The following is a 21272-nucleotide window of genomic DNA, read 5'->3' as shown; positions in this document are numbered from 1 at the left end:
GTGCATTTCAGGCCCAGTAACCAATAGTGGACTTTAAATGCCATGTCATGCTGGTTTTAGCAGGAAACAAATATTTATGGTAGCTTGAAGCCTCCTACAAGGAAAATAAGACCATTGCTTATGTTCAAGTTCCAGGAATTTGGGAACAAATTTGCATAAATCCTTTTTACGTCAGTGATGGTGAGCAGCGTTTGTTTTGGAAGCCGAGAACTTTTCATTAGCAAGAAGATGTACCTCTAAGAAGGTCTGTAGATATTCAGGCCTTGTGAACTAGAGAACAAAGGTTCCTTCAGCATGCATTATGGGATATTTGTAGAACAAAAGGTGAAAATGCCAATTTTAGGGCTTCCAGTGTGCAATATAAATTATCTTAGATGGTGTCCCCTTTACTTCTGGTAAAGCTCTTTATTTAGCTTTTAATTGGCTTGTGTTTTGTCAGGAACTTGAATGACAGTAGACTCGAGAATCCCCTCTATCTGCTGGCACACTAACACACTGTATCTGCCTTCTCTGGGATAACTGGGAGGTACTGGAATGACACAGAAGCACAGTAGCTGCCGTATTTAAGGTCACTCACTTTCCCAAAGGGAGTTACTGTAATGGAGAAAGTGGATATCTGTTTTTTGGGGCCTGTCCTCCAGTTTTCGGTTCCCGCTCTGCCCTCTGCGGAGCTCAGGAAGGCACACGGGGGCTCCAGCAAGCTGGGAAGCTCTCCGCGTACCAGGAACCCGCCTGTGTCCAGAGCTCGTAACTCAGCCGCTGCGGCTAATTCACTCACAGAAGGGCAGAAGTCCAGGAGGGCTGATAATGCAGTCAAACCCTGCGGGGATCAACAAAACCAGCAGCGCTCAATAACGGCTGGGCCTCCGTGGGTATTACTCACAGCCAAACAAGCATGGCCGGCGGTCCCCTCCCCCGCCCCCTCCACTGTATTTATGTGCCTCTCATTCACTCTAAAATATTAAGTTCTTCTGGGCTGACCTGTAGGCCACTCTTATTTGCCATGTAAGCTCAGGTGCAAATTTCATATTTTATCTGTCAGAAAGTCAAAGTTTCACAACATGAATAAACTTTGCTTGAAAGCTGAGGGTCAGAGGGTTGGGAAAACGTGTAGCTCTCGCTGGGCATCCAATGTTGGGTTTGGGGCTCTACCTGCCTCTTCACTGTCCGAAAGCCCCACCGAACAGGGCACTTACGACCCAGAGTCCCAGAGCCGCGCATTTCTTTTACTAAAAGTCTGCTTTGATGGATGTATACGCGGCCAATTGGATTAGATACAGGTGTTTGATGGAGTGAAAGTTCACTGCCAGTGTAAATCATGCAGTGTAATTCCGAATCGCACGAATACTAGCCGCTGGCCCGTTTCAGCTCGCTCTCACCCATGTGAGCCGTAAAGCATATTCTTGATGGTATTTCGGTCTTTAGGGATTCCAAGCCTTGCCAGTAATTATCCTCAACAGGACATGTGAACACAGGCTTTTAAGTCTTTCCAAAGACATTTCAAGGAATTAAATCCAAGTCTGGGCCATGCATTCCGAAGCCGGATCCACTTTAAGCGTCGCTGTCAGCAGCATTGGGCCAGCGGGCTCCCATTCCCTCAGCTGGGAGACGGAGTTGTTCCAGAGTCAGTTTTTTATTTATTTTTTTGGAGACATCACGGGCACCTCAGAGTAAACGATACGTGGAGTAAAGTGCATCGAGGAAAAAAAAAACATTTCTGAAAGTCACACACAACTTTAAAAAAGTTATGATGTGACCAGCTGTTCTGGTAAATAAAATGTCCCGATTCCTTCAAGCGTCCTTTTCTTTAAGTTATAAATATTTAATTGTGACCATTTGTAAACAGTGGTAAAACATATATGTTTAAACTGGCTAGCTACACGTATAGTTCAACCCTGTGCATACAAGTAGATTTTATTTATAGACAATTTATGTTTCTTTCTGTTTCCATCCTGGATAGCTGTATTAATCATGTTGCAAAATCAAAAAAAAATTGAGTTCAAAGTATTTTGAGTTATATGTTATAAAATACAGTGAATATGTTTTTAAAATCTTAAAAAACATAACATTGTTTACATATTATGGACAGTGCACCTGAATATATATGGGACTGTGTTGCTGAATTCGTTTAACGTGCATTGGCATCTTTGTTAAATGTTCAGTTTTGTTTGTTAAACCAAACAAACCCCTGAAGTCCAATGGAACTTCCCATGTTTGAGCTCTTAACGGTCTAGACCAGCAGTAGCCTTGACACACCCATGTTTTTGGGCCTTATTAATCTAGACGCTTGGTAAACAGGAGGGCCAATTGAGTCATACCCAGCATCTACCTGGCCCGATGCACAGAATAGCCAGTAAAATGGTCAAGGGATGGGCAGGGGGTGGATCAGGGTGGGCAGAGTTTATGTCTGGACTGGCTCCCATCTTGGGCATTAATCATAGAGCCGACGGGGGCATGTAGAAAGGGAGGTATGTAGAAATTTAGCAGAGTGTAAAAAGAGCCGTGTGTCACGCTCTGGCGGGAGAGAGAGAGCTTCCATGTGGTCCTTGATTAAATGGACGGGTGCTCCTTACGAACACGCCGGCTTCGTAACTCCGGGGCAGATCGAGCAGCATCACAGGCGGCATAAGCGGTGACTTCCCCTTGAACACGGCCCGCCCAAAAATAAATGTCGCTAGCCCCTCTTAGCTTTAAATCAGCCGATTAAAGGGGGAAGCTCCTCTCTGGGGAGAATTACCACAAGAGGATACAGTCTGTACTCGCTTGATGCTGGAACAGGTCGAGCAGGCCTTCCCGCCCCGTTCTTGAAGATGACATCGTGTTCACAGTATCAATGAAATCATCTCCTACTTTTAGCATCTGTCACTTGAAGTAATCACAACAGAGTGGCTAATCCAGCCCACTGTCCACATATTACCTACATTTTATCAGGTGCTAAAAAGCGGCATACAAGTAAGAGCAGGATCAGCCAATGTCCCAGGAGAAACATGGGGTTAAGATCCTTGCTGAAGGAGCCGGCGGTGAAATCACTACATCAGCCAATGGGATCTGAACCGGAAACCTTCTGATCAAGGCACAGAGCCACAGAGTGTCCCAGCTCAGAACCCTGGCACCTGATTTTCTGTATTAGCTGCTGTGTTTGTTAATATGTGTGCAGTATGTGCATTTTCCTGTTTTCCTATCAGCCAGGTCTGCTCCCCGCCATTCCACAGACTCGTTTGTCTGTCTGTAGTGTACCGGCCATGTGTGCTAAATTGTTTCCTGGGCACTTTGTAGATGATGCGTATCAGCACTGACATGGCATGTGTCCAGCGCAGGTTGAGGGATGAGAGCACGGCCTGAACACCTAAGCCACAAGGCATTTTGTATCCCGTCTGAGTGAATACTGTCATGGCCTCTGTTGTTCCCTTAAATGTTGCCATTCACAGCTATTTGTGTAGTTTAGCCGAATCGCTTTGAATCACACCAAATACCAGCTGTTAAGATAAAGGTTCTGTTCATAAAGCATTAATGCCATCATAGTCTTTGTCCCTGCAAAAATTCCATTTGAAACTCTTCTTCTGGTTTACAAAATCAGAAGTATATATTTTTGGAGCTAAAAGTGTTTAAAATGTTAATGCTGGGAAATAAATAAATTAATTCAATAATTATACGTGTAAAATGTGTATATATTAACAAACACAAATTAACAGGTCATCTTTCAGCTCTGTTTTGGAAGAGAAAATGCATTAAAGCTTTATGAATGATTTATTCACGGGGTAAAATGTGATTTAAAAGCAGCTGCTACATTTATGGTAAGTACACAAATATATAATCAAAAATATTTTGTGCCTCTCCTTGGAAACCAAGGCGGATACTGACAAGCAGAAAACATGCAATAACAGCATCTACTGCTCAAGCGAATCCCTTTCGTTTGCAATAGCCAGTGAGAGACTGAAGTGATGGCTTCGCTGACACTGGCAGAAGGCCTCGGATATTGCCCTGTACCCTAAGGTGGCTGGCAGCAGAAGGTGGACAGATATCTCAGCTTTCTGTATTGTATCACTTATCCCCTTCTCCTTCCCTCAGATGTCGCCCTGGATACTTCGGGCCACGGTGCTTGGAGATAGAGCCCATGCGGTCATACATGCCCAAACCTTCTGAAAGTATGTTCACATAAAATGAACAACAGAAACCAGTAACATGGCACTGAAACCTGTTAGCTTCCTCAGGTCAACAAAGATGACCAAAGGGAGCTGTGATTGGCTGGTTGGCAGTGTGTCACAGTGATGTCGCCGATGGGATCACTCTGCCTTTACCGTCTGAGTTGTACTCTGTTCTAATTCCATGTTCTGCTCTCTCTCTCTTTCTCTCTCTCTCTCTCCCTCCTATCTTTTGTGTTCCCCCTCTCAACACACTCACTTTCTTTTTCTCCTCTGCCCCCCCCCCCTTCCTGTGGTTTTGTTCCCCTCCATCAGGTGTCCAAATGACTTTACTGGTGATCGCTGTCAAACCTACGTTATGGCCCGTTTCTACCGTATGTTCATCTCTCCTGTTCTTCTGTCTGTCTGTCTGTCATTGGAGTTGCATGCTGGAGCAGACCCGTAGCATGCTACCCCTAACTGTCGCCCATTCGTTTGTCTGTTGACTCATCAGTCATGCTGCTTATCCCAGTAACCCCATTCTCAACATAAGAAGCGACATAGCAGTTGCTGCTTTACTAAAGACTCCATCATGAACGGAGCGTCGGCTCGCAAATCCATGCGCAGATTTAACACGGATGTCGCAGCATGCCCTGCCGGTCTGCCCTCTGTTGGGCGGCTCACCGCATGCATAGAGAGCGATCATTATGAATAATAATCTGAAGACAAACGCCCCTCGCACTTGAGTCTATCTCCAGTGTCATATGTAAGTCTATAAGGTGTCACTGCACCCAAGAAAATGGTTACTGAAATTTCGAGCAATTGCTTGATGGCATTTGAAAGAGAACCAACATTTTTTTTTTTTACATTATTTTACTTGAACCAACCTTTAAATAATTGATACACAAATAGAATATTTTTATTTAATTATTATTTAATTACTATATTTATACAAAGTTATATGTTCACATTATTACTATATACAAACATGGAGGTCACTGCAATGAGTGCAGTAGGATATTTTTAGAAAGCAATGCATATTTTAATCAGACTGCATGACTGGGCATTAGACCTGATCTACCCAGAAGGCTTCGATATTATCATTTTGTTCTGCAGTTAACTACATGCATGGTCTCCATGGCATGACTACGATGGCCATCGTTTCATACCAGATATATGCGTATTTACCCTCAAGTCCAAACGCTGGGCCCGATTCTGTGCAGAGCATGAGAGAAGCATGTGCTCACAGAGTGTCACTGTCACGGCCAGCCTGTCCCGCGGGTGGCATATCCGGCACAGCGCGCGGACGGGCAGCGGCAGTCGTGACTGTAACAGGGCTGCGGGGCGGAGGCATGGTGCATGACACTAAACCTTAGACTGTCCTCTGAGAGCGGGCATGCTGGAGCCGACACAACAGCGGGAACCGGCGCCTAGGATCGGGGTGGGATGCTGCCGTGAGAAACAGCAACTGCTATTTCAAGCGGGGCACCCATAGCCGTACAAGACAACATTTACCTTGTAAAACTAGTACAAAAAGAACCTGATTTTTTTGGTCATTCGTTACACAAACAGAAAACAAATGGGATAATAATTGTGGGAGAAAAGGGCCCAGATTGATTAATAATGATGAACACATTTCTCTACCACAGAGCTGAAAATCAACAAAATACTTGTTTCTATGCATCATCCTTTGGAAGTAGTTTCTGGAACTCGAAAGTAGTACATTTGGTGTGATAGCTGCGTAACCCCCAATGGTAAATGCAGCGACTGCCTTTAATTTGTCCCTAAAAGATACCTTTAAACAAGAAGAACGAACGACAGTGAGCGGAAACACAAACACGTACTGTGTCAGATCGCCTAGTTCTGATTGGTTGCCGCCATGTTGTCATGGTGAGCTGTCGCTAACCACGGTTTCATTAAAATAGTCCCACAGTCTGAAGAGCCTGTTGGGCCACCGGCCTTCAGACCAAGGAATTACTGATTTGATTCCTAGCTGTGGAAATTATGTTCTACCCTTGAGCAAGGTAATTAAGCTGAATTGCCCTAGAAAGAAAAACAGCTGTGTCAGCTGTGAAAAGCCATATTCAGGGCCGGGCCCTGCTCACGGGGGTGGGACTCGGAGCGACGTGACGTGAAGCTGCTTGACAAACAAGCATGCCCTCCGGACGAGATGCTTCTCAATCCTCCATTCGTCTCCTTTATGCCCCTTGCCAAGGAACTGCCCGGAAGCACTTGGCATTTTTCTTGCGCACGTCCTTGGAGTGACTCAGCTCAGCCAGTAACACCGTGCTCACAATCTTCCGTTATCAAGCTTGGCACAAACTTCAAACAGCTGTGGAAGAGGCTCAACTCATTTTGCCTTAAATCTCTTCTCCAACACCTGAGCCTGCATTGACCAACTTCAACTCATCGGTCCCCTAGTAGAGCAAAGGCCAGCTAACTTTGCATTCCCCGGAACACTTCTTAACTTCCGAATTTGGCTGTATTTATGTAGCAACCACTATAATTGGTGCCCCAAAAATCATACAACATCCCCTATAGATGTAGGATTAAGTGCATCAGGTGCTGGAGTGATAAAGGAACCACAACTGAGATGGGAAGTTTGTGGGTAGCCGGCTGTGACTTTGAGTGAAAGGGTAGTTATCCAGAGCGCCTTGACCAGGTGAATAAGTGTAAAGATTGCGAGGGTCTTCTGGCACACATCAAGCTTTCCTGGATGTCTGAGCGCAGAGTCACTCGTGAAGTCCGCACGTCAATAATGGAAGACCGGCAAGGATGCTCCCATGAGCCATCACAGGAGATCCAGGCTGCAGTGCCTCCAGTGCACCACCTAGAACCCGCACAGATGATGCACCTCCACCTCACCCACAGGAGGTTGAAGAAGAAGAAGAAGAAAACACCCTCGGTGGCTCAGCTGGCAGCAGGCAGTGCGTTGTCATGGCAACTGCAGGAGTGCGCTTCAGACCGCGCTTGGCCGGCGATCTGCCAGCGTGAGTCCCGCTTGGGCGGTCCTCCCCACCTTCCAGCGCTCCATCGTGTTCAAAGGGCAGAAAAACCACATCTTTGGTTGACTTCCCAGCCATGAAATGCTATGCAGATTCATCAGCGATTTGCCCTTTTCCATGTTTTTCCTTTCTATGCGTTTTAACGCTAGAGGCCCTTTCTGACGTAGCGTTTTCACTGGCGAGCTGCGCAGAAACTCGCAGGGATCCCGTCGCAGTAACACAAAGCGATCCATGCATGGAGTTGAAGGTGATGGGTTATAAATTGATTTTTCCCGGTAAAAAGGATGCTGGGGGCAAGAACAGCCTTAATTTGGCCACAGACATTAATTCTAAAACCTTACAACAGTGTTTCCCAATCCGGTCCTCAGGAACCCACAGTCAGTCCATGTTTTTGCTCCCTTTTTTTGGGAGCTAGGAGGGAGCAAAAATGTGGTGGACTGCCTATGGGTCCCCGAGGACCAGTTTGGGAAACACTACCCTACAACAGGCTCTGTGTGAAGTCAGCATTGTAATTCCCAGTCAAGCACAATAACCACTGACAAAAATAAAAATCCACATTCACTATCGTTGGTGGCAGGTGACAGGTGACAGTGATGAGGCACAGCATGCCAGAGGGGAGCACTTTAAGTCTGACTGCAGAGTCTCACGTTGGGGAATTTAATTTGAAACTTTGCCCCATCTGTCTTTCGTTTATTTTTATCACAAGTGTAAACACAGTATGACAACTTAGATGTAAACCACATCACTCCCATGTTTATATGCTGCTGCTCTGAATAGAAATGTTAATATAAAGATCTACTTTCCTGCATTTTTCTTATAATGCCCGTTACATCACAGTTGGACAGTATATATAAGGCCAATTACAAATGGTTGTATTGAAACTCTGCCGTGCCCAGTGTTTTCTAGTTACAGTAAATCGTAAATAAAATATTTATCTGAGATCTGCTTTTATCCAAAATCTGCGATAGACAAATGTGACAAATCCAGGACGCCAAAGCCATATGTGTCTCAGCTTTTTTCAGCACGCCTTGAATAGAGCTCGCGGCAGTAAAATTTAATAACAAATTAAACTACAGGATAGCGATAAATTAACCCTAAGTGGTCACATTAGTATGCCAGATGTACCATATCAGGTAAGACGCAGGCATAATACGACGTGCTGTGCTGTGTTATCATGTCTAAACGTGTTTATTGACAGTGAATCTCCATGCTTGGGATGTGTCTCCTGTGTACAGCTGTGCTGTTAACATGCCACCTTTGGACTAATCTCTGCTACAGTGATATAATGTCCAAGTCCACGTCACGCTTCCCGCAGGTCTCAGCCAGCCGCATACACACACGTACTGAGTACTAACAGAGCTCCAGCGTACACAAAACATCTGTGCCGACCCCCGCGTACAGTGCTCTGCTTCTGTGATGGAAATTACTCTATGCTTTTTAATCTGTCTTCTGTGCCCCCGCCCCCCACCCCCCACCCCTGTAAATGTTAATCCAGAAATCAGATCTAGTAAATACAGGAGTAAGTCATGTGACTGTTCTTGTTTTGCATGCTTTCAGATGCTTGTTTTCTTCTTTGACACCCTGTTGCAACGTGCATCTCTTACTGGTCCTGACATCTAATGAACTCTCACACTAATCGATATTCGCACTAATCACATGACTCATTTTTTTTTTTTGGTTTGTTTAACCTGCTGGAAGATCTCTTTCTGAAACTGTTTTCTTTTCCCCCCCCTTTATTTTTTCGTCAACTTTCTGCATTGGCAGAGCATCTTGGAATTGAATTTATGGGTATGGAAACAATCATTCATTTCAATCTCAGAAAGCGTTATGAGTTGTTTAGGTTCACTTAAGCCCCACCTCCTTCCATTGAGAGGCTGATTAGCCCCCGTCGAAGCCGGTTAACCTGTTAATCTGTCTGTCATTCCCTAACCCAGCTGCGTGCGGGTGATGTTCTTTCATCAGCAGTGCTCTCCTTGCTTCAAAGCTGGAAAAAAAAGCTGTCAAACTTATAAGCTTCTTACTCCGAACACTCATAAATGCTTGGCGGGGGGGGGTTGCTGTGACGGATCGGTGGCGGGGGCCCAGCGGCGGAGCCTGAAACACGCAGACGGGAAGCAGCGTGTTTGTGCTCCCGCTAAATCGGGAGCGCGTGTGTCCACACCAGCAGCCCGCTGCTCTCTGCCCAGGCTGTGCCAGAGTGTCATCAGGGGGCCGACATGTGGGCGCTGGAGCGGCTGCCTGCGTCTCCCTGACACCCCGCGCCTCCACGCTGCGCCTCCACGCTGCGCCTCCACGCCGCGCCTCCACGCCGCGCCTCCACGCCGCGCCTCCACGCCGCGCCCTCGCCGACTATCTTCCAGCACATATATGAACTGGGGCTGTACGCGTTCAGAAATATGTTCAGTATTTCTGTCACCATCTCACTCCTCTGACAGACAGAGTCGTCCTTCCTGAGACGTCACAGGCGGCCACTGCACCCTGACAAAGACGCAGGGCTGCCTTTGAAGAATACCCCACTTGGCTTTGTCTTGACCCAGCCTTCCTTCAGCCCGAGATGTAATCAGTACATGAGCGTATCATAGGTGTTGTCCCCCATCACATTAATTGGCGCTGCCCATGTGCTTTGCGTACACCATCTCCTTTCTGACAGACCAGTACCATTTGGGCTGAATGATGGGGGGGTTTCATAAGAGGCTGTTGGCAATGGAAGCAAATGAGTGCTGCTGATCGAAAACCCTATGTCTTGTGCCTTATCGAACCTCCTGCGTATCTCTCCTAGTTCGCCTCATGGTCCCCTCTTCTTCTATTGCCTCCTGTCGTTCCTCTTTCCTAACAAGTGCATGCAACGCCAGGCTTACAGCTGACTTCTTCCTCTCTGATTAACACCCCTCCTCCTCCTTCTTCTCCTCCCCCCCACCCTCCATCCCTCCTCCCCCCCCCCCATCTGCTTTCGTCCCCCTAGTTCTTCTGTCCATGTTCCATTCTGCTTTCTGCTGTGGTTAACCTGCATCCACAGGATGTTTCGCAACATTGCTGTGGTTCAAACCGGGACACAAACCACACATCTGACATGACTGTGTCGCTTTTTTCCCCCGTTCTTACTGAAATCATTACTAGTTAATATTGCTATTTCCTTGCATTTATGTTAGTTCACTTTACATGTGCGTGCCCCTTATTTGGTTGGTCCTTGCCCTTTGGACCACGCGACCTCTGTCACCTTGAGTGCGTCCTGTGATTGTCGGTGTTTTGGCAGGATTGCCGGCCCAGGAGGCTGACGTACAAGTAGGATGTTTCCCAGAAGCGGCGAGACTTTACATCCCACAGTCTCCTACTGGCACCCCCCCCCCCCGCCGACACCCCTGCCTCTCCCCCCCCCCCCCCCCCTTGACAGAGCTAATTAGCAGGCCCGTCATCCTGTCTCTCTTTATAACGAGACCCTAAGGCTGATTCTGCTGGCAGCGCCTCATTCACGCACTCCCTAAAAATCACCTGATCATCACAGGACGATTTTAGCATGGAAAAAAAAGAACGACTCTAAATTAAATGTTTAATATATATATTTTTTGTCTGTGCATGCATTTAATCTGTTTCTGCAGCCCGCCTTGTGTGCAGTGGTACCTTCGCGATCGGGGTTAAACTAGCAGCCACGTGACCTGTTGCGTTATGGACGCCTGTGAAGTTCTACCGGCCATTAGTATCATTATCTGAAATCTGCTCTTCAGACACACAGGGTCAATAGCGGGACCAAGCTGCGGAATCAGAGCTGCGTTTTGGGCTTCTCCTTAATGTCCTGCCTCTCCCTCCGTGTTGCTCGTTGGCTTCACACCCTCACAGCAGAACTCTGTCACGTCTCCAGCACAAGTTACGACGGCATTCCTGTCACAACGCTGACCTCCGTTCATTCCCACACAGCGCCCCTGGGCTCTCTCTGGTCATTTAGAGCCATAATCACGTCGCAGTTTTATAACACGATTAACATCTGAGATTAAGCGGAGACATTATGCAATGAAATATCATACTTTTTTATATTTCTGTCATAGATCGGAACATTTTTTCATGCCAAAGAGAAATAAAAATGAAGATAGTTCATAATCATTCATATCGGGTTGGACAAACATGTCCAGTGATTGATTATTTCAGGTTAAATGGATTTCAATAACTACGGCCTATCTGATAAGACCTACATGTGCCTTTTGACAGATATACAGTACTGTGCAAAAGTCTGAGGCAGTCAAACGAAATGTTTAAAGCTCTTTATCTGAATAATTAGTGTACATGTCCTTAGGAAAAAAATACAATTTAACATTAAGAGTAACACAACAAAAACTAACAATTTCTTCTCTTCTACCAAAAGTTACTGATATCTTGCTGGATGGCTAGATGAACAGCACTTCAGTTCCCACACCTCTCCTCGGGGTCACCCCAGCCATTCCATGCATTTGTTGAATTTCACTAGTTCTCTTAATTAATTAACTTAGTTAAATAACTCAATGAGGTACCGATTAGTCATCTAAGGTGTGCTACCAGTCAAAAATACATGGATGTATTGGATGGTTACTACAAACACTGGGGTGACTGGGAGAGGTTCTGAAATGGACACGATGACACACTTCGACAGGCATAATACCGTAGTTCTACGGCAACATGAAGATCATTTAAACATGATTTTCTTTGACTGTCTATGACTTTTTCACAGTGCTGTACATTTGCGTTAGTAGGGCTAGATACGTGAATACGGTGTGTCTCCTGCTCCTTTGCGTTAAACGCGAGGTAGTCAGACACTGGCCGGCCCGCTGTCCCGCTGACTCCGCCTGCCATTGGCGCTGACCCACGCAGGACGGCCGGCTGCCACACCGTGATGCGGGGCCCCGAGGCGCCGGGTCCTGGGGCCGCAGCTGCACGCCCTGCTTACCCGCACGCAGCACAGGGCCCCTTAAGCCTTAGCACACCTGCAATCCCCCAGCTGCGGCTCGGTCCGGCCCATTCTCAGGGTGTCGGCTTACGGTTTCAAATGGTCCCTGAAACGCTGGACACTAAGGCCCACGTGCCTGTCAGCCGTGGGGCCGGGGAGGGCATACGCCCATAGGAGGGGCTGCTTAAGGGAAGGGGGGGGGCAGTGCTGCAGACGAGCTATGGCCCCACGGTGCTGAGGAACGACACACATGCTCACTCAGTGCATGTCAGGCTTCCTCGTCACGTGTCACTCAGTCCTCATGTAATGCAGCGGAGAACTATTCGTCAAAACTCCGCAGAAGTATCCCATGGACTGCTCTTCAATTGGATGGGAGTCCATGATGCACTATTAAGTCAGTAATTACCAATTGGCAGTGGGTAGTTCAGGTCCAGAAAGTAAAAATCCAGGCCAGGATTTTATTTCAACCAACCAGTTGAATATAAACAGTCGCCGCCACAGAGTACAGACAGTAATCCATGTCAACGTCTATAGGTAACAGTGGCAACATAAATGGGAAGAAGAATGACAGAACCAGGGTGGATGGGGAGGGGGGGGGGGTTATTCAACGAGCAGATGGGTGTTAAAACTGTGCATAGCGGTGGGGGCCACTTAACAGGGCAACGGGCTGGTTATACCGCACCGGGGCGTTGGTACCACTGTACAAGAGGGGGTGTGTGTCGAGGGGCCCGTGCTGGGGTACTGATGGGGTTCCTGCTGTGTCGCCGCCCGCAGAGGCCGAGGAGCTCTACCAGAAGCGGGTCCTGACAATCACCGGCATCTGCGTGACCCTGCTGGTGGTGGGCATCGTCTGCGTCGTCGCCTACTGCAAAACCAAGTAGGTGGGGCGTGCGGCCGGGCCGGCCAGAGTCCCTGAGGGGGGAGTCAGTCTCCCGTGAGGCCCCAGCGTTCCTCCGCTAGAAGGAGCTTTATGGATTTCGGAAATCACCTTGTAGTTAGTCCACCCTGCCCCGGGGGCTTCTGCGCAGGCAATCGCAGTGATTTAATGCGCTCTTCGGGGATATGGATTTATGCCTGCGGTCCAATTAGCTCATTCAATCCACATGTCATGGCGACGCTCCGCACGCGTGTGATTAACGGGCCGAGTGACGGCCTCCTCGTGCCCGAGCCGCTGCTGGGCCTGACCCACGCTGTCCTCCTTCAGGAAACAGAGGAAGAAGATGCACAACCACCTACGGCAAAACGTGTGTGCCGATCATCCCAACCGCAACCTGGCCAACGGGCCCAACCACCCTGGCCCAGGCCCGGAGGAGATCCCCATGGTCGATGTGAGTCATTGTTTCTACAAACGAGGCAGTCTACGTCTTATCAGGCCTGCTCCATTATTTGTCAATCAGTATCTAATGTACAACAGCTTTTCTGTGTTATTTTGTTTAAGATAGTTAATGGTTAATCTGTAATATAATGGTTCCCAGGTCTCCTCTCTACTTAAGTAGCATCCTAAAGCATAGCTAATGGACTTCTACTGTGAACAAACTCCAGCTGTTTAAATCAGACAAGTCGTACAACTTTATTAGCAGACCGGCTTAGGAGCAATAAGAAAAATATAAAAGACGCTTATTAAGTGACTGTCACTGTAAAGGTGAGGATACACAGGGCAACTTCTTGAGCAATGTTGCCAGGCAACTGCCAACCATGTGAGACAAAACAAGTCATCTGGATGATCGTGAAAAGTTGCCAGCTGCCGATCGAAGTTTTTCAAGTAGAAATTTGCTGCTCAGAATCAATGGGAAAGTGCCCAAGCTGCACTTTTCAGCAACATCAGCCGGCAGACAGCTTGATGTGGATCAGCAGCAGATTCCCCAGCCCTGGTCAGGGAGCAGCCCTGTGGCTCCACGTTGTGACAGCTCTGGCTCTGAGAAGATCCATGTCTGGCTTTCCCTGATAAAAGTCCTCTGGCCTGGGTCCAGCCACAGTTATTCAACAGCTCTGTGCTGCAACGCGAGACGCTAAGCAGTGAGATGGTAGCAGACACTGTGAACACACTGACGGCTACCTGTGGTGCTTCCGTGCCTCCCGCTTTGTGAGGCAGCTTAAGTCATACTTAGCGCTAATGCACTCACGAGCCAATGTCTGCCCAGTCCCACCCGCTGTTGTTCTTTTGTAGCGACGCATTCATTTCTTAGGCTAGTTTAGGGATGAACACGCCGTCCTATTTATGATTGCGGCGTAGCGTGACTCACAGCGATGTAAGCGTAGCCAAATTGCCGGCGGTTATGGCACATAGGGTGCCCAGGATCCTAGCTGAGGACGCCCTGCACCGTCCCCGCCCACAGGTTCGAAACAGCAGGCGCCGCCCGCACCCCCCCCCCCCCCCCAGCTCTCCTCAAATCGCTCACGGTGCAGCTCTCTCTATTGCAGTACATATCAAAGAACCTTCCGGCGACGGAGCGCGTGATACGGCACACGGCGGAGACATCCTTCTCCGGCAGCCACGCATCTTCCAGATCTCACCATTCGTCGACCGCCACACACTCCTCCAGTCACAGGTAACCCCGCCCTCTTGACCGGGACGTGGATGACTCCTACCCGGCATCCAGGCACGGGGTGGGGGTTGGGGGGGGGGGGGTGACATCCACGCATCCAGCCTGGAGGCCCCCGTGGCTACAAAACAAACAAACAGAAAAATCAGACACATCTGTCATTGTGAGGATGTTCAGCCAAAACAGCAACCCCACCCACATCCAGCCTCTCTCACAAATACCCCCTCACCTTTGCACGCCTCCCCCAGCGGGCTCCTCCCAGATTTGCTGTTGCTGGCAGCGATGCCCGGTGCCAGGGTAACCGCTGGCTGCGTCGCTCATGCAGCTCACGCCGTCGATGACCACCCAGAACCAGGGGAACGCGGGGCCAAGCACAACGTTTATTCCGGGTGTTGAATTTCAGCCTGCTCAGTAGCTTTCGGGAAGGTAAATACACAGACAGTGTGAAAGTCTTAAAGGAAATTCAGAATAATCGTTTTTTTGTTCTCCAACTGGATAACAACATAGTGAGATACGGGAAATGGATTCGCGTTCCTCAAGGTTTTAATACAGCGATATCGCTGCTGTAGTTGTGCTACGTCGACTTCATAAATAGATTTTTTTCACCTGCCGTCCTCTCAGATATTAAAGCTTCATCTTATTTGGCCTCTTGAGCCGTGACAGGAGAGCGGCCAGTTACGGGGTGAGCCCTGAGAGGGTGGGGTCGCCGGGGGCTTGACGTCGCCAAAGAGGTGGCACGAACACTGCATAGTCACATTGAAGACACACAGTGGCGCCATGGTAACGGAATCGCTCCCGCGCTCGTGAATCATTTAAAAAGAGCCCCATTAGAAAAGAAACATTGTACATAATTGCGCCCATTTATGGTGCCGTGCTGCTAGCTACTGCCCCGCCCACCAGGCCCCGTGTTCCAGCGCACCCCCGACCTCCTGACATTCCCATACCGGCCCCGTGCTTATCCGAGGAGCGCCTTTCCGCAGACGCGGGGGATTGCTTTGCCCCCCCCTCCGCTGGACAGGCCCTCCCCTGCCTGTCTATCAGTGGTTTATATCTCTCGTCCCACAGAGAGTGAGATCATTTGTTACCAAATAAGAGTTTAAGCCAGTCGCTCGTCCAGCGTGACTCAGGATGTTGTCTGGGGAGATTTAGGGCGATACATGTGTGGGAGGGGAGGAGGCCAAGGAGGCACAGTGCTGAGCTTCAGCGCATACAGTCACTGCAAGTGAGTCGCAGTCATTGGAGGAAGGTAGGAAGCTGATGGTGCTTTCAGCTGATGGTGCTTTCAGCTAACACCACTGAGTTGATAAGAAAGGACCAAACATTTTTACATACAAATTCACACGCAACACCTTGTTAGGGAGTGTGACACCTGGCTAGAGGTCCTTATTTAGTGTTTGAGCTGCCGTTAAATACCCAGTATATGTCTGCTTGTATCACATGGATTATTCTGCTGTACAGTAAATTATCGTTTTGCTGGAACAACACTGGGCAAAGTGAATTCCTTACACACGTGAGAATACTGGAGCAGAGACGCTTCTCCAGCAGTGGGGAGCTCTGTGTGTGTGTGTGTGTGTGTGTGTGTGTGTGTGTGTGTGCTTGCAGGTTCTCACATACGCGTGTAAGTGCGTGTGGGCGCATGTGCGAGGTGAGGGTCACAGCATTCTCGCTCTCCCCCGCACAGACACGAGGGACATACGTGGAGCCTGGACAGGACAGGCAGCGCCTTGTCAGGCCCCCCCTCAGGCATGGGGTCATCCTCCGTGGGGACCAGTAAATGCAACAGTCCTGCCTGCATGGAGGCGCGGGCCAGGCGTGCAGCACACTGTGGCATTACTGAGCCCCAGAACCCGGCCTCACAGTACAGGGACTCCTTCGACTCGCTGGGGGACTCTCCGCACAGCGACAGGTGGGACGCCTGCACCATCGGCTATGGCACTGCGCACCCCCTAGTGGCGAGTCCTTCTCCCGCGGGCCAGCGCTTTGAAAGGTGCAGCAGCAAGCGCTGTAGTCGAGCTGGAACCACGAGTGACGGGTGGCGCTGTAAAGAGGGCAGTACACAGAGGGCGGGGGGGGGGGGGGGACCAGCTGCTCGTGGTCTCAGGGAGTCTGCTTAAGCACTTATTGTGGGGGGGGAGGGGGGGTCACATTCTCACTGAGAGGAAAAACGAGCATCTGCGTCCGTTGGTGGATGCTGGTTTTCATTACAGCTCCGCTTTCAAATCCCAGGGCTGCCCGAGCTGTTGTTTCCATCAGATACTTCTGCGCCGTTTCCGCCTACTGGCGATCAGGCCTGAGCGCTGACCCGACCCGGCCGCACTCACAGGATGTCAGCAAAACGAGAGCCAGTGACGGGGATTCCAGGGGCCAGTGAGGAGGCTGAACTGATTGATCAGCACAAAAATAATATGATGACTTTGATTTTTGAGGGAAAGTAAATTATTTAATAGCAATTAGCTAGAAAATAGTTTAATAGTAATCAGCTTGAAGATTACTAGCGGGATGTAGAGGGATGTACAGCATTGAATTCAAGCCAAAACATAGCTAATTAGTACCAAAAGTAGAGCACTAATCTCTTAAAGATGAATTCGTATAGCAAAGTAAGTTTGCTGGTGCACCTTTCAGACGCTGTGCTTTAACGCCCACCTCTGTGGTTGCTCAGTGCCATAGGACACGTGGGGCTAATGACTCCACGTGATTCACGACAGATCACACGTTGGAGGCGGGGCCTCAGGACCCCATAGCCTATCAGACCCTGATGATCTGCTCTTCCCCCCTACACACACACACACACACTTCACACCAGACAAGGCGGGGTCCCAGACCTGTTGGATTGTGTTTTTTTTTTTTATTATTATTATTATTCTGCCTGGCGGGGGTGGGATGTATGTTTTTGTTGTGTGTGACCACCCCCATCTCCCACAGGTACATGTCGGCACTGACGACGCCGGCGCGCCTCTCGCCCGTGGACTTCCATTACTCACTGCCCCCACAGGTGCCTACCTTCCAGATCACCTCCCCCAACGCCAGCCACGCCATGTCCTTCCCGCCGGCCGCCCACGCCTCCTACCAGCCAGAGGACGACCAGCCGCTGCTCCGCCGCTACCAGGTGCCGCTGCAGGACGCCCGGCAGCACGAACCTTACCGCCAGCGGCGGTACATTGGTGACAGCACGAGCAGCCTGCCCTCCAGCCCGTACCGGCCGGCGGACGATGACGAGTATGAGACCACGCAGGAGTACCTCTCCTCGCGGGAGCAACCAAAGAGAAGCGGGTCAGGCAGCAGGCGCTGGAGGAGGTGCAGGCCCGACGGGCACGTGCTGCGGGGCACCATGCTGGCGCGGGACTCCGGCTCGCGGAGCCACCTGTCGGACAGCGAGTCGGAGGAAGAGGACGGCGAGAGCACGCCCTTCCTCAGTATGCAGAACATGAACACGGAGCCATGCAGCATTTACAGGCCGCCGGAGGCTCGGACTTTCCGGCCGGGCGGGCGAGGAAGCGTGCCCAGCAGACTGACGCAGGGCCGCTCTAAGCAGGACGGCGTGCCCCTTTAAGAAGCAGCTCGCCCCTTTAAGAAGCAGCCCGCCCCTTTAAGAAGCAGCACGCCAATAAGAGTAGACTGTAGACCCGCACCTATAAGAAATATTTTTATTTTATATAACAAACAGATATTCCGAACAAATGAAATATTTATTTTCATTTTAGCAAAAGTTGTCTACTAGCTAACTGCAAAGACATTTTTATAGGGAAAACTATTTATATGTAAATTTTGATTTACAGCATAAAGAACAAGATGTGCCAATTTTTTTCGTAAAGGAAATAGAACAATATTGTGGTGCCTTTTGCTGTATGCCGATGCCAGAGGTCCAGTTCAGTTTTTTGTAGCCTTTCTTATATGGACTCCTATTTTTTATAGAAATGTTTCTCTTTTTTTCTCCTTTGGTCTTTTTTCTTTGTTAGAACTGTGATATTATCGTTTCATCACGCAATATATTCCACCGCGGCATAAGGTGTATGTTTACATGATTATGATTTGCAGGCATGTTCACCTTCATGTCTCCCAGACAGGAAGTGCAGCGGGGTCCTTGTTGTGATACTGCATTCTCGTTACAGTGCTCGTTGCCATGACTCATACCTGTCGGTTGTTCCCTCGCGGGTGACCGGCATGTGCGGTTCCTCTCCAGAGGAGCTGGGTGCGTCACGGATGCGGTGCCCCCTCAGAGAAACGCTGGTTCTGGGTTCTCTGCACGGTTCTGGGTGTGTCGTGTCGGGGTCTTGGGCGGCCCCCCATTCCCTGGGAGTCACAGCCCTGCCTCACCTACAGTCATGGGCCAAGATGCTGCCAGTGTGGGGATCACATCCAGCCTCGGCCTGGTTCTGGCCTGCTTGGATCATCGCCCCCCCCCCACCCCCAGCACCCCGTAATCCCAGCATCCCCACAGCTCCAGCTCAGGGCCACACAGTCTCTCAGGACATCCCATCGGACAGAACTAACTACAACGGGCTCCGTCCACATCCTGGCGGTCCGTGTCCCATCCGAGGTGCGGCGGCGGACTGCGAGACTCGGGGAAGGTCAGAAATGCCAAAATATGCAAACTTTGTATGTAGGTCTGTTTGATGACATCATTTTCTACAAAGTGTGATGACCGCGGTGGACCATGGTCCCTCACGCGATGTCAGGTGTCGGTGTGAATGTAGGCCACCAATTGGGTCAGAGACACGGAACCAACTCCATAAGCACCACGAAACTGCTACTATTATTATTATTATTATTATATTTACGGAAAATGCTATGATTTTCTTAAATCCATTATTTATAATGTTTATTTAGCCTTTTCTGCATCAGTTATCCCTGTTTTGTGCCAGAGCTCGTACCCGGTACCATGATTGTGCACTGTTCGACCCGTCCCTGTCTCAGTGACACCTGTGCACTTCAGAGCCCATTTTTTTCTGTCCAGTTTCAGTCTTAATCGTCGACCAGCAGTGGCAGACCATTATCGATCTTTAAAACTGTACCGAAATCAGAATTGTCGACGAAGCCATTTCACAAGGAAAGGACAATATCCACTGTATTTTTTTCCCCAGTTTGGCAAAACTATAAGAAAAGCATATTTTGGCATTGTGTTTTTATAGTGAATCAGCTGTAAAACAAGTAAGGTAAACATGTGTTTACAGAATATTGACCATTTAAAAACAACCCCCTTGATTGATTCTGAAAAAAAAGAACATTAAATAAGTATTGCTTTATGAGAAAGCAGTGTGTATTGGGAATTATCTTTCAGAAATTATACTACAGTAGGTATGTGTCCATTCTGTCCCTAATTCTGTATACGAATCACTTGATTAATGCAGATGGAGGCACTGTGTTTCCCTCCTTGTTAAATGTAAAATTGCCCCCCCCCCACCCCATTAGAATTCCCTGCACTTTTGCCCAGAAGGTCTCTTTTCATGTGATTTATTTTTTTTATCTCATTGCCTGACCTTTTGAGCCCTTAAGCCCGCCTCCCCCCCCCCCCCCCCCCCCCCATTGCCTGACCTTTTGAGCCCTCTAGCCCCCCCGCATGCCCTTGTGGTCCAGGTACAGTAGATGGGTACATGGTAAAGAACAGAAACCAAAATGTTCTCCATTCAGTGAAAGTGTGTCTCATTTAACATTAAGCAATAAATCCATTCTCCATGTTCATTCTGGATTAAAAAAAAAGAAGATTGAAAGTTTTGTCATAAAAACTTGTAAAAACAAAACCATCCCACCTGTTCGTATAGATTAAAATAAATCTTTATTCATACCATTTTAATACAGTGTTGTCATCTATATTTCCTACGATTTGCCTTGTGTTTGGGAAGCGTATGTGAGGAGTGAAAATGAGGGTGTCTGATCTGTTACCTCTGAGTCAGGCCGTGTAATACTGACTGACGCCGATCCGTCAGCTCTGGCACCGTGTCCATGGTCTACGTTTGACCTTTAATGTCGGCTGGCGCTGCCTCGGGGATCTTGCCCCCTCTGACTGACATTGTGGGCCTGACACTTGTTGGTGGATCTTTGGTCTTTGCTTTTACTGTAAGTAAATGCATCTTTCTGAAAATAAGGTGTTCGCTTTTATAAAGAACGTCTTACGAACCAGTCCCGGGAGAACCTGCATATGCTGTGACGGGGATCATATGTCCCAAGCAAAGGAGACATAGTGTAGGGACTCAAGAGGGGAGGGTTACAGTCACCCGGAGTACCAGAACAAGTGAGCAAGCAAAAAGCAGGAGCGAAGAGCGGAGCAGTTTCCCGATGTGAGTCACGTTTCCACTGTCTTGCCGTGTTTGAAAACAAGTTCTGGTACATTCATTCCTGCAGAGTGAATGTCGCTCTATCGGTCTGTTTTTTGTGACTTAACATTTTCAGCAAAGCGTAAGCCTCCGTCTAAGCACCTTCCACACCACTAATCCGGTGCAGGGTCATACTGAATCCGGAGCTTATTACAGAGCACAAGTGGGGGGGGGGGGACACCCTGGATGAGAGGCCAGTCCATAGCAAAGCTCACACTAAGGTTCCGCGTAGCCAAACCACATGGCTTTGAACTGTGGGAGGAGAACCTCAAAAACGACGTTGAGAACATACAAACTCCACACACAAAGCTGGGATTGAAACCCCTAACCTCGAAAGTATGATGCCATCGAGTCACCCTATAAAGCAAACATTTAAATCC

The 21272-nt window shown here is 48.8% G+C and overlaps 1 protein-coding gene across 5 annotated transcripts in view; it reads left to right on the top strand.

Moving 5' to 3' along the window:
- Positions 1-20091, top strand: part of LOC111836369 (pro-neuregulin-2, membrane-bound isoform-like) — an 83323-nt gene extending 63232 nt beyond the window's left edge. For 3 of the 5 annotated variants that reach the window (XM_023797552.2, XM_023797550.2, XM_023797551.2), the window contains exons 5-11: positions 4069-4145; positions 8891-8914; positions 12813-12915; positions 13243-13366; positions 14460-14587; positions 16263-16487; positions 17504-20091. In XM_023797552.2, coding sequence (XP_023653320.2) covers positions 4069-4145; positions 8891-8914; positions 12813-12915; positions 13243-13366; positions 14460-14587; positions 16263-16487; positions 17504-18131 — 1309 coding nt within the window. In that variant the 3' untranslated portion in view covers positions 18132-20091. Of the gene's footprint in view, positions 1-4068; positions 4146-4457; positions 4517-8890; positions 8915-12812; positions 12916-13242; positions 13367-14459; positions 14588-16262; positions 16488-17503 lie in introns of all 5 variants that reach the window. The other 2 variants (XM_023797553.2, XM_023797549.2) reach the window with 2 other exon arrangements.
- The last annotated feature ends 1181 nt before the right edge of the window (positions 20092-21272 follow it).

The sequence above is a fragment of the Paramormyrops kingsleyae genome, chromosome 10 (assembly GCF_048594095.1).
Source record: "Paramormyrops kingsleyae isolate MSU_618 chromosome 10, PKINGS_0.4, whole genome shotgun sequence".
Taxonomy (NCBI): Eukaryota; Metazoa; Chordata; class Actinopteri; order Osteoglossiformes; family Mormyridae; genus Paramormyrops; species Paramormyrops kingsleyae.
The sequence above is the reverse complement of the archived record's forward strand: the minus strand, read 5'-3'. Positions and strand labels throughout refer to the sequence as shown.